Genomic DNA, 11757 nt, shown 5'->3' with positions numbered 1-11757 from the left:
CTCCTACACTGTTGGTGGGAATGTAAATTGGTGCAGCCACTATGGAGAACAGTATGGAGGTTCCTTAAAAAACTAAAAATCGAACTACCATATGATCCAGCAATCCCACTCCTGGGCATATATCCAGGCAAAACTATGATTCAAAAAGATACATGCACCCCTATGTTCAGAGCAGCACTGTTCACAGTAGCCAAGACATGGAAACAACCTAAATATCCATTGACAGATAAACGGATAAAGAAGATGTGGTAATATATACAATGGAATATTACTCAGCCATAAAAAATGAAATAATGTCGTTTGCAGCAACATGGATGGACCTACAGATTAGCATACTAAGTGAAGTAACACAGAGAAAGACAAATATCATATGATATCACTTATATGTGGAGTCTTTTAAAAAATGATATAAATGAACTTATTTACAAAACAGAAATGGACTCACAGCCATAAAAAACAAACTTATGGTTACCAAAGAGGATAGCAGAGGGAGAGGGGGAGAGATAAATTAGGAGTTTGGGATTAACATATACACACTACTATATATAAAATACATAAACAACAAGGACCTACTGTATAGCACAGGGAACTATATTCAATATCTTGTAATAACCTAGAGTGGAAAAGAACCTGAAAAAGAATATATATATATATATGTGTGTGTGTGTGTGTGTGTGTGTGTGTAATGGAATCACTTTGCTATACACCTGAAACGAATACAACACTGTAAATGAACTATACTTCAATTTTTTTAATGGTTAAAAAAATCTAATGAAATAAAATCTTTTATGCTTTACATAAAGGTGCATTACTAGAAAGTTAAAATTTCTCATAGGGGGCTTCCCTGGTGGCACAGTGGTTGAGAGTCCGCCTGCCAATGCAGTGGACATGGGTATGAGCCCTGGTCTGGGAAGATCCCACATGCCATGGAGCAACTAAGCCCATGTGCCACAACTGCTGAGCCTGCGCTCTAGAGCCCACAAGCCACAAGTACTGAGCCCGCGCGCCTAGAGCCCATGCTCTGCAACAAGAGAAACCACCGCAATAAGCCCGTGCACCGCAACGAAGAGTGGCTCCTGCTTGTGCAACGCACAGCAACGAAGACCAAACGCAGCCAAAATTAAATAAATTAATTAAAATTTTTTTCTCATAATGTCTCTGTACTAACCACTATGAGCAGTTTTATGGGTATTCTTCTAGATTTTTTCCTATGATGTGCTAACCTGCATTTACAATTTTTTTTACATAAATAAGATCATATCAAGTACCAATTTGGCTGTTTATAATTCTTATTCCATGAATGCCATGTTCTTGTCATTTGTACAATTCCCTATTGGATTGTTTGTCTTTTATGTATTGATTTCCAGGAGTTTTTTAGGGCTTTTTTTTTTTTACATTTTAAAGATATCTTCTTTAGTTTACTATTTGTATCACTGATTTTTTCCTAACTTGTTTGTCTTTTCATCTTATTTATGGTGTTTTGTTCCATAACAGAGTTTAACATTTTCGTATAATTAGATATTGATTTTATTTTTTTGCCTTCTGCACTTTGTATCCTGCCCTTTTTACTATGTGATTTATAAAGAATTATCCCAATTGAGTCCCAATTTGATGCTCTCACGGTGTTTTCTTCCATAAATACGTTTCACACTTCTTTGTGTTCAGACATTGATTCATATTTATTCATGTATGGCTTCTGGGTTTTGTATCATGCATAATTGTCTTCCTCAATGTTTTCTCCTTTCATTTTTATGGTTTCATATTTTCTACTTAATTGTATGCTTTCATTTTTTCCCATTTCAAGTTTAATTCTTTTGGAAATTAATTTTTCTGTAAAAAGTAAAGTCTAGACCAGCTTTCTTCTGACTTGTGTAATCCAAGTAATTTCACCATTGTTCTTTATGTACCCTTTCAATTTCGGTTTCACTCTGACTTCTGACTCTTAATTTTACATTTTCTCTCCAGTCACATCTCTGGCTTGGTCCCTTAGACACAACTGCTGGCATCCTGGCTGATAAACCCTACCTTCCCGTGAGAATATGGAACTTGTTTTTTATTTTGGACATCAATTTTGCAGACACATATCTTGGCCTTTCTCCACATAGCCTTCACCCTACTACATGGTAGAGTAATGTTCCCTCATTCCCTAACCAGGTAATATGCTGTAATTACAGAGGCCTGGATAAATATGTCATGTGGGAATGCATAGTTCTTGCAAAGTTATGAACTCAACCTGAAAACCCTCTCATCACTAAAACTAGGACTGTGTATATTTACACATGTGTGTATGCAACCCTTTTAAACAAAATATTCACAACAATATTGTTTATAATAGTATAAAATAGAAAAACTCAAATGTTCAAGTATCCCCAACTCAACAGTCCTCTAATCCACTGATGCGTTAATCTCCTCTCTCTCATCCCCTTCTTGTCCTCACGTTTCTCCCTGCATTCTTGGGAAGGCAACTTAAGCTGAACCAATCAAATGTCTGTCTGTCTTCCTCTGTCTCTTTCTTCTCCCTCCCCAAGCCCAACTTTCTGTACTGAATCCTTCAGGTCACTTCTTCAGAGAGGCCATCCCAGATCACTCAACCCAAATTAGCTAGAAGAACAAATTGCAAGAATAAACAAAGATGGGGGTTAAAATTTGGTGACGATGACATTTCAACTCAGTGGAGAAATACGGATTATTCAATAAATAGCGTTCCAACACCTGACTAACCTTTGGGGGCAAAACAAAATTAGATCAATGTCATTTTTTGCACCCAAATAAATTCCTAGTGGATTAAAATTTTAAAGTACTACAAGACGTCATGAGTGACAAACTTTACACTTTTACAGTGGGTAAGGTTTCTATTGGACATAAACTACAGAAATCATAATGAAAAGATCGATCACTTAAATACATTTTAGAAGTTTTTTAAAACCTTCTATATAGAAAAGAACTATGACCAAAGTTAGATTGAAAATGTCCTGCTTGGTGTGCATTATGGGCAGAATTGTATCCCCCTTAATTCGTATGTTGAAATCCTATTCTCTAATGTGACAGTATTTGGCGATAGGGACTTTAAAGAGGTAATTAAGGTTATATTTATCAGGTCATAAGTGTGGGTACCTAATCCAATAGGTCTGGTGTCCTTATAAGAAGAGAAACAAGACACCAAAGACCTCTCTCTCTCTCTCACTACACACACACACACACACACACACAAACACACACACACACACACAAAGGACACGTGAGGACACAGCGAGAAGGTGTCTGTCTATAAATCAAGGAGGAAGCCTCATCAGAAACCAACCTGCTGGCACCTTGATCTTGGACTTCAAGTCTCCAGAACTATGAGAAAACAAATTTCTGCTTTTTAAGCCACCTAGTCTGTGGTATTTTATTATGGCAGGCGAAGCTGACAAATAGAGGGTAGGATGTAAGAAAATGGACACTTTCATACACAATTCGTTGGAGTTAAATTGATGCAAACTTTTTGGAGGGCAACTTGGTAATACATATTAAACACTTTAAAAAGAGATTACTCTTTGACCCAACAACCCTCCTTCTAAAATCCTATTGTACATAATGTGTTACACAAAAACAAATGTACCAGGGTATTAATTTCGGCATGGTTCATAATACTGAAAAATTGTAAATAGCCTAAAGGCCTATGTACAAGAGATTGGTTAAAATAACTATGGTATACACATTCTGTGGAACATTATACAGCTATTAAAAATAATGTGGAAGGCACAGGCTTCTCCATATCCACTATATGGCCCACTTCTGGGCCAATTTTGGGTGCCCTGTCTGGAAAGGGATGGTCCTTCTCCTTGTCCCTTTCCTCCAGCTGCCCCTTGCAGTCCCTCCCCTCCTTTGACTCATTTGTCTCCTTTTCTACCACAATATGAGTTGATCAGCCAGGAGCTAATCCCTTAACAAGAAAAGAGGTCAATTTCTCCCTTGAAGTAATAAAGGAGGGCCAAGTCCTCAGACCACAGTAGTTAAATAAATAAAAGTATGATTCCCCCAATTCATTAATACTCAAGACTTTGCTATTGCAAGTGAAAAAAAGTAGAACAGAAACAATCAAAAAATTCCACATTGGCTTAAGCCACTGCGAGAATTTCTGGGTCTGTGTAACTGAAAGGTACACAGGTAGTTCCTGTCTTCAGGCATGGCTGGATCCAGGACTCGGTCCTCTGAGATCTGTCTTCTTGCTCTAGCTTCCCCTCTGTCCATTGCCAGCCTGCCTCCCCTGCAGCCCCAAAAGTGTCACTGGTTGGATGGGATCACCACGGCCGCAGGAAAGCAGTGCTCCGATTGGCCAGGCCTGAGCCACATGCCCACCCCCGGAATCAGAGGTGACGTCAACTCGATCAGAACCATAATGGCCGAGAGAAAAGGAAAGGGGAGATTTTCTAGGGTGACGTGACGATACCAGTACCAAGAGAAGGGAAACGGATGCTGGGTGACAAAACCCATAGATGTCCTCTACAGTGGTGCAGACTTTTCATCAAATTCATAATCCATTTCCAATGTTTTAAAGGAAGCAGACTAGGAAAGATTATTCCTTAATCTAATAGAACAGTATTTTTATTTTCCCAAAATAAAAATACTTATGTCAAAAGTAATACATACGTGCTGACAATGCTTAAACAATACATACGTGTGAAATTTACAAGGTGGAAGTTTCTTTCCCTAACGCTAATGTCTGGAGATGAGCATTCCTGACGGTGGAGGGGGCTCACTCTAGGTAGTTACTATGCATATCCCCGCACTTTCACATGGTGGCAGCACACTGTGAGAAGAGAACATACCATACCACGCAGAGATTCTCAACTTGTTTTCATCTTTCTTAGTACCCAGCTATCTACCTTGCTCTTTCTCTAACTGCCACACGGTTTTCCACTAGGATGGGCTTACTGTAATTCACTGAATCTTCACTCAGTTGACGTTTTTTTACTCAATGCTAGAATTAACATTCTGGTTAACTCTGCCTTGTTGGCATATGCAAGACTTTCTCTCTGATAGATTCCCAGAGGTGGGCCAAAGGGTAAAAACAGCTTCAACTTCAATATAAAATGCCAAATAAATGTCCCGATAGATTTACTAACACTCCAACTGATGAAGTCTAAGAGTCTTTGTTTCTAACAAATATTGGAGGTTGTTAATTAGTTAAATTATTCCTACACTAAAACCTGCCCTGTTCTCACCAAAAGGAAGACTTGAAAGGATCAAATTGTTTCCAAGTAACTTAACAGAGTCCCAGAAACAAGCTCAAGAATATGTTTGGGAACACAAATATCCAGCATCCAAGGTAAAATTGCACAGTGTCTGGCATCCAATATAAAATCACCAGGCATGAAAGCAGCAGGGAAATCCAATCCCATTAGGAGAGAAATCAATCACAAATAGGCATCCCAACTGGAAAGGAAAAGTAAGACTACCTTATCTTCAGACCACCTGATCATGTATGTAGAAAATATGATGTAATTCACAGAAGAGCTACTAAAACTATAAGCAAATTTAGCGAGGTTGCAGGAAACACTATCCGTTAGAGGGGGCTAACTCCTCCCCCAAAGACTTAATTGTCCCAAAACTTTTCTTCACTCGTCTGAAACAAGGTCAGTAGACCACAAAGGTCCAGTTCCAGTGTTTCTGGGTTGTTTGATCTTCTCCTGCAAACTAAGCTTTTTATTTTGGCAGCAATCAGACCTACTGGTACAAGGTGGTGGGCAAACTAGAATTCTGGTGGGAGGGCACACTTTCTGAGCAGCAACCATGTACCGTACACCAACGGCCTTAAAAAATCAATAGAAAAGTGAACTTTTACCTCAGTACTTCTACCCGTTGAAATCTACCTTGAGGACATAACCAGCCAGGCAAATACTTACACAGAAGAATTCCACTGACTCGTTACTTATAATAGGGATAAACAGAAACGTATTAAATGTTTAACACTTATAGTACTTCTTTTATGCAGCGAAGTACATGGTTTTTGAAGAAATTTTAGGGGAAAAAAAGCTCATATGTTAAGTGAAAATAATTCAGGAAAAAAATTAACCACGAACTTGCAAAAATTACATTATATTATTGTTATATGTAAATGAAAGTATACAACTTAAGAAAATATTCCAAAATACCGGTAGTAGTTAACGCTGAATGACAGGACATAGTGCATTTTAATGTGCTTCCACTTCCTAAACTGTCTTCAGTTACCTTGTACTACTAGAATATCTGAAGCCCAGAACCTTCCCTTGGAACCAAGGACAAAGCAAGAAACCGTGGAGGCGCAGTACCTGAAAGTATACTCAGACACGGAATAGTAGTTCAGTTTTATTTTCTGCCGTAACAAACATTTCAGCACCCTCCTCCTCCAGCAACAGGGAAGCAACAGGGAAACAACAGGGCCAAGATCTTGTGCCCAAGACCAATGCAAGCAAACAATTAGGGCCCCATAATGAAGTGGCAACTAGTATAGGAATCAACGCCCTGGGGAGGGACGCCCTGCCTAGGAAGAGACGCTAGGTGAGTCCTACGCCCCCTCTCCTGGCCCGGGCTTAGTGGAAACACGGGACACAAAGTGCTGCATGGTCCGAACCAACGGGGAAGGCTGGGTGAGACCGGAGGTGATGGAAATCTGGAGTCGGCCAGGGTCCTCAGCACTCATTGGGCTAAAAGGGAGAGAGCAAAAGAAAACCAAGGTAAACATGGTAACTGTGAGCGGAACGCTCTGCCCCTCAGCGGGGGGCAGGCTCGGCGCGCAAGTCCATGTCCTCAGACCTCGCCTCGGGGGTCTCCAACTCACTCTTAGAACGAGCCCGGCCACCGGCCACCGGCCACCGGCCACCGCCCCCCACCGGGGCCCCTCGGAGAACACACACGGCGACGGTGCTGCCGCTCACCGCGAGCTCCTTCCACACCGCCCCTCGGTGGGGCTGCGCATGCGGCGCCGGGGGCTGGCAGGCCCTCTCTGCCTCCACGGGCCACCGGAGGGGCACCGGGAAGGAGCCGGTGGCGGCACAGTCAAGGAACCGTCCGTCGACCTGGCCTGGGCCGCAGGCCTGCGTCCCCTCAGGCCGTTCTCACTTGTCTCGGGCCCCTCCAGGTCTGCTCCCCTCCCTTCTGGTCCCTCAGGCCGTCTCCCCCCACCACCTCTCCCAGCCCCCGCTGACCCCCGGCCCCCCACCAGGCCAGCGCCTCCAACGGTCTTGGTACCCCTTCCCCCACCCCTTCACATCCCCCGACTGACCCCCTTCTCCCCCCCCTTCCACTGCCTCCCGAAGGCGCATCCCCCGGCCTCTCCTCAAACAGAATACAACTGGAGCAATTGGCCTCCGGATCCGCTGCCCACGGGCCCGACAAACTCACCCAGCCCTGACGCGGTGTTTGCACCTGGTCCCCGCGCAGGGTCTCCACCTGGTCCCCGCGCAGGGTCTCCACCAGGTCCCCCCGCAGCGTCTCCACCCTGTCTCATTGCGGCGCATCCACCTCGGTTTCCCGGGAGATGGCGACCGGGCCCTGCGACGACGCGTATGCCCGCCCGGCGCAAAGCATGTCCGTTCGGCCCACGAGCAGGCGGCAGCTGTGCGGCCGGTGGACCTCCACCCTCTTCTGGGACACCTCTGGGGCCTTCTCCGCCGCCCTGGACTACACCACCTCGCGCCACGCCGCGGCCAGCGCCTGGGGCTGCCTCCTCCATGCTGCCTCAGGCTTCGCTTCTGTCCTCCACGCCCAGCACGAGCTTCTGAGGAAACGAGGCCGCCACAGGAAGCTCCGCCCCTAGGCGGTGACGTCACTGGGGCTACCAGAGGAGCGCCTGCACAAGCAGGCCCCGCCGCCATTCCCCGGATGTCACGTTTGCGAGGCCTCTGGGCACGTGACTGCTTCCCAGCAAACCGGCAAACCCCAGGCGAGCCCGATGCACCTCCAAGTCTGTGCTGGTGCCAGGCGGGCCACCCTCACGTGTGACCAGCTTGCTGAGTGCAGGTCCCTGTCATCAACTTCTGCAGGGAGTCGGGTGCCTCTGGGACAGGCCCGGCCAGCCCTCTCATCTCCCACACGTAGCTCAAGTCTGCATGTGTGTGTGCATGCACACGCATGCATGTGTGTGCACGTGCACGTGTGTTGGGGCCCGGCCCTGGGGGGCTGAGGCCAGGGATGCAGAGCGGGCGGTGCCTGCCCGCCTGGGGAAGGAAGTGGGGGACTGCTTCTGGGCCTGTTGTGGACGGCGTGGGGCCAGGCCACCAGCAGCTCCAAGGCTCCAGGGACACAGACTGCGGCGACTCCAGGCTGCAGGCTTGGCCCGGGCCGGCCAGGTGCGTGGGGAAAACCGGCTGGACGCAAGGGCTGCGGCAGGGGGGGCGCGGGGGGGGGGGCGGGGGGCACCACCCCAGGGCCACCCCGAGTCTCCTGGCCCTTTGCTGGCACAGCCCTCATGGCCTTTCCCTCCCACAGGAACAAAGTCTTGCAGCTCTCCGGAGGGCTGGAGGTTCCGGGGGCCCTCAACTGGGAGGTGACCCTGTGTCTCCTGGCCCGCTGGGTGCTGGTCTACTTCTGTGTCTGGAAGGGGGTCAAGTCAACAGGAAAGGTCCAGCCGGGGTGACGGCAGGCCTGGGGGCAGCACTGCGTGGGGGGGTGTGGGTGTCTGCCAGCGACCACTGCTGCCACGGGAGGAGACTGCACCAGGGCCAGAGCCCGAGGAGGGGCAGGGACTTCAGTCCGGGCCACTTGATCCCCACCCCCTGGCTGGAGAGTCCTCCCCACCCTGCGCCTCCAGGCCCGGCAGCCTTCCCTCCCTTCCAGTTTCTCTGGGTTCTGGCTCTGAGTCAGTTTTTTGACCTTGTCGGTCTGTCTTCCTCACCTGCCTGTCTGCCCTGGGGCACCCAGCAGGGAGCCTGCACACATCCCTCCCTCAGGGGCTCCCTGTCAGGTTGCGGGGACAACTGTGTGAACAGACACAATAAGACAGCGTGCCGACGGTTGCGGGACACGCGGGACACAGCCAGGTCTCTGGAGGGCGGGAGCATTCCAGCAGGGTCCGCAGAGCAGCCGCTTGGCGCTGCTTGGGTGGGAGGCAGAGGCCTTTGCTGTGGTCTTGATCTTGCCTCTGTCTCTGGCTAGCTGAGTTCTAATCCCCGGCACCGAGGACCCCCGCCTCTCTGCAGACGAGGACCTGGAGTCGGCACGGGAGGCGTGGGACCTGCCTGCGGGCTGCGGCCTCGCTCCCTGCCTCTCCCTCCCTCTGCAGCTGACCTGTACTTCTTGCCGTGGGGCTGCTGGTGCCCCAGCCAAACACCCAGCTTCCTTTGGGAGGAGCCGTGGCTCTGATGAGTAGAAGGGGGTGCCGCTGGGTGGCCTCCCTCCTCAGCACTGAGCACACCGGCCAGCTGTGGGGGGGGGGTGCGGATGGGGACCGTGGCCTTCCTGGCAGCCCTGCGCAGGCTGAGGGCGCCTAAGGGGGAGGTGGGTGCCGCAGGACCCCTCTGAGGGGCCCCGCCCCCCAGGTCGTGTATTTCACCGCTACATTCCCCTACGTGGTCCTGGTTGTGCTGCTCGTGCGGGGAGTGCTGCTGCCTGGAGCCCTGGACGGCATCGTCTACTATCTCAAGCCCGACTGGTCGAAGCTGGCGTCCCCTCAGGTGAGGTAGAGGTCGGGTGGGGGGACACGGTGCGGGAGCAGGCCGGCCTAGCAGGGCTCCTCACACCTGCTCTCCCCTCGCTCACCTCCAGGTATGGATAGATGCCGGGACCCAGATTTTCTTTCCTTACGCCATTGGCCTGGGGGCCCTCACGGCCCTGGGCAGCTACAATCGCTTCAACAACAACTGCTACAAGTAGGCACTACGGCCCTGCCACCCCTGCCCTGCCTGCCCGTGGGCAGCAGGCAGTCTCACCAGCCCACATGGTCCCCTCTGCCCCCAGGGATGCCATCATCCTCGCACTTATCAACAGCGGGACCAGCTTCTTTGCTGGCTTCGTGGTCTTCTCCATCCTGGGCTTCATGGCCAACGTGCGGGCTTTCTCTAGTTGTGGCAAGTGGGGGCTACTTTTCGTTGTGGTGTGCAGTCTTCTCATTTCTGTGGCTTCTCTTGTTGCAGAGCGTGGGCTCTAGGCGCGAGAGCTGCAGTAGTTATGGCACGTGGGCTCAGTAGATGGGGCTCGTGGTCTCCAGAGCTCAGACTCAGTAGTTGTGGCGCACGGGCTTAGCTGCTCCGCGGCATGTGGAATCTTCCCGGACCAGGGATCGAACCCGTGTCCCCTGCCTTTGCAGGCGGATCCTTAACCACGGCGCCACCAGGGAAGTCCCTTGCCTTCTACCTTTGGTTGGGCACTACTCTAGGTGTGTTGGCTGCCTCATCTCATTAGCAACTCTGAAGTAACCAGATGGCATTCTGCCCTTTTTACAAATGGGAAAACTACAGCTCAGAGAGATTAAATAAGCGGCAGAGCTGTGAGTTGTCCATGTGACCCCAGGGTCTGTGTTCCTGCCTGTACATGGCCAACATGATCTACCCATTCGTGTTCCAGAGAAATATCGATAAAAAATACAGATGCTTATAAGAGGCCCTCCCCAAGTTAAGTCACATGCTCCCTAAAAGAGGTTTTCTGTGTGATCATCTCTAGCACATTAATACCCATTTCTGTCAAGTACCATTTATCGGGATGGGGTGATGTCTGCAAAAATATGGACAGAGGGATCCTGATGGGGCTTCAAGGCAAGCTCACGCCTTTTATAAGTAATGCACTTGAGGAGAAAGTGGGATGCAATTTCAAATAGGGTGGCCAGCAAAGCCTGGCTGAGCGGGTGACATTTCAGTAACCCCGGTGAACTCTGGATGAAGAGTTCTAGACAAGAAAAGGCCAGTGCAAAGGCCCTGAGGCAGGAATGAATGGGCCTCGTTTTTCCTAAAGGGCAAAGAGCCCTGTGGGGCTGGATTCAAATAGGCAAGGGGAAAGGGGAAGGGGAAGGGGAAGGGGAAGGGATGAAGCCAGAGAGGTTACAGGCTGGATCACGTAGGACTTTTCAGGCCACTGTAAGGCTTTGTTTTCAACTCTGACAGGGAGCCCCTTGGAGGGTTTGGAACTGAGTAGAACAAAAACAATCAAAAATATCCACATTGGCTTAAGCCAAAGGGAGAATTTCTGGGTCTGTGTAACTGAAGTGTACAGAGGTAGTTCCTGTCTTCAGGCTTGGCTGGATCCAGGACTCGGTCCTCTGAGATCTGTCTTCTTGCTCTAGCTTCCCCTCTGTCCATTGCCAGCCTGCCTCCCCTGCAGCCCCAAAAGTGTCACTGGTTGGATGGGATCACCACGGCCGCAGGAAAGCAGTGCTCCGATTGGCCAGGCCTGAGCCACATGCCCACCCCCGGAATCAGAGGTGACGTCAACTCGATCAGAACCATAATGGCCGAGAGAAAAGGAAAGGGGAGATTTTCTAGGGTGACGTGACGATACCAGTACCAAGAGAAGGGAAACGGATGCTGGGTGACAAAACCCATAGATGTCCTCTACAGTGGTGCAGACTTTTCATCAAATTCAAAATCCATTTCTAATGGTTTTTTTTTTTTAAAAAAGCAAGACTAGAAAAGATTCTTCTCGTAATAGAGCATGTGCCCTGCTACTGGCCCTCCCATCAGCTTCCATCCCCTGACTCTGGGGTTCCACATCCACTTCAGGGGGGTGTCCTCTTCCTAATCCTCCCACACTGACCTTTGCTGAATTAAAGTTTGTTAAGTCAGTGGTTGTAAAGGGGAAAAATGG

General features: G+C 48.9%; 1 protein-coding gene across 1 annotated transcript; it reads left to right on the top strand.

Moving 5' to 3' along the window:
* Nucleotides 1-8402: 8402 nt before the first annotated feature.
* LOC309796864 (sodium- and chloride-dependent creatine transporter 1-like) lies at nt 8403-10133 on the top strand. Its single transcript, XM_082610273.1, has 4 exons — nt 8403-8584; nt 9501-9635; nt 9727-9830; nt 9919-10133. Exons 1-4 carry the CDS (start codon nt 8432-8434, stop codon nt 10106-10108), a joined length of 582 nt encoding a protein of 193 aa, XP_082466399.1. The 5' UTR covers nt 8403-8431; the 3' UTR covers nt 10109-10133.
* Nucleotides 10134-11757: the final 1624 nt, after the last annotated feature.

This window comes from Mesoplodon mirus (genome assembly GCF_964341445.2).
Source record: "Mesoplodon mirus genome assembly, chromosome: X".
NCBI classification, from domain to species: domain Eukaryota; kingdom Metazoa; phylum Chordata; class Mammalia; order Artiodactyla; family Ziphiidae; genus Mesoplodon; species Mesoplodon mirus.
Note: the sequence above shows the minus strand (reverse complement) of the source record. Positions and strands in the feature narration are given on the sequence as shown.

Coding starts and splice junctions, on each gene's coding strand:
- LOC309796864 (XM_082610273.1), top strand. CDS start 8,432: ATGGCCTTTCCCTCCCACAGGAACAAAGTCTTGCAGCTCTCCGGAGGG. Junction 9,636..9,726: donor CGAAGCTGGCGTCCCCTCAG/GTGAGGTAGAGG, acceptor GCTCACCTCCAG/GTATGGATAGATGCCGGGAC. Junction 9,831..9,918: donor TTCAACAACAACTGCTACAA/GTAGGCACTACG, acceptor CTCTGCCCCCAG/GGATGCCATCATCCTCGCAC.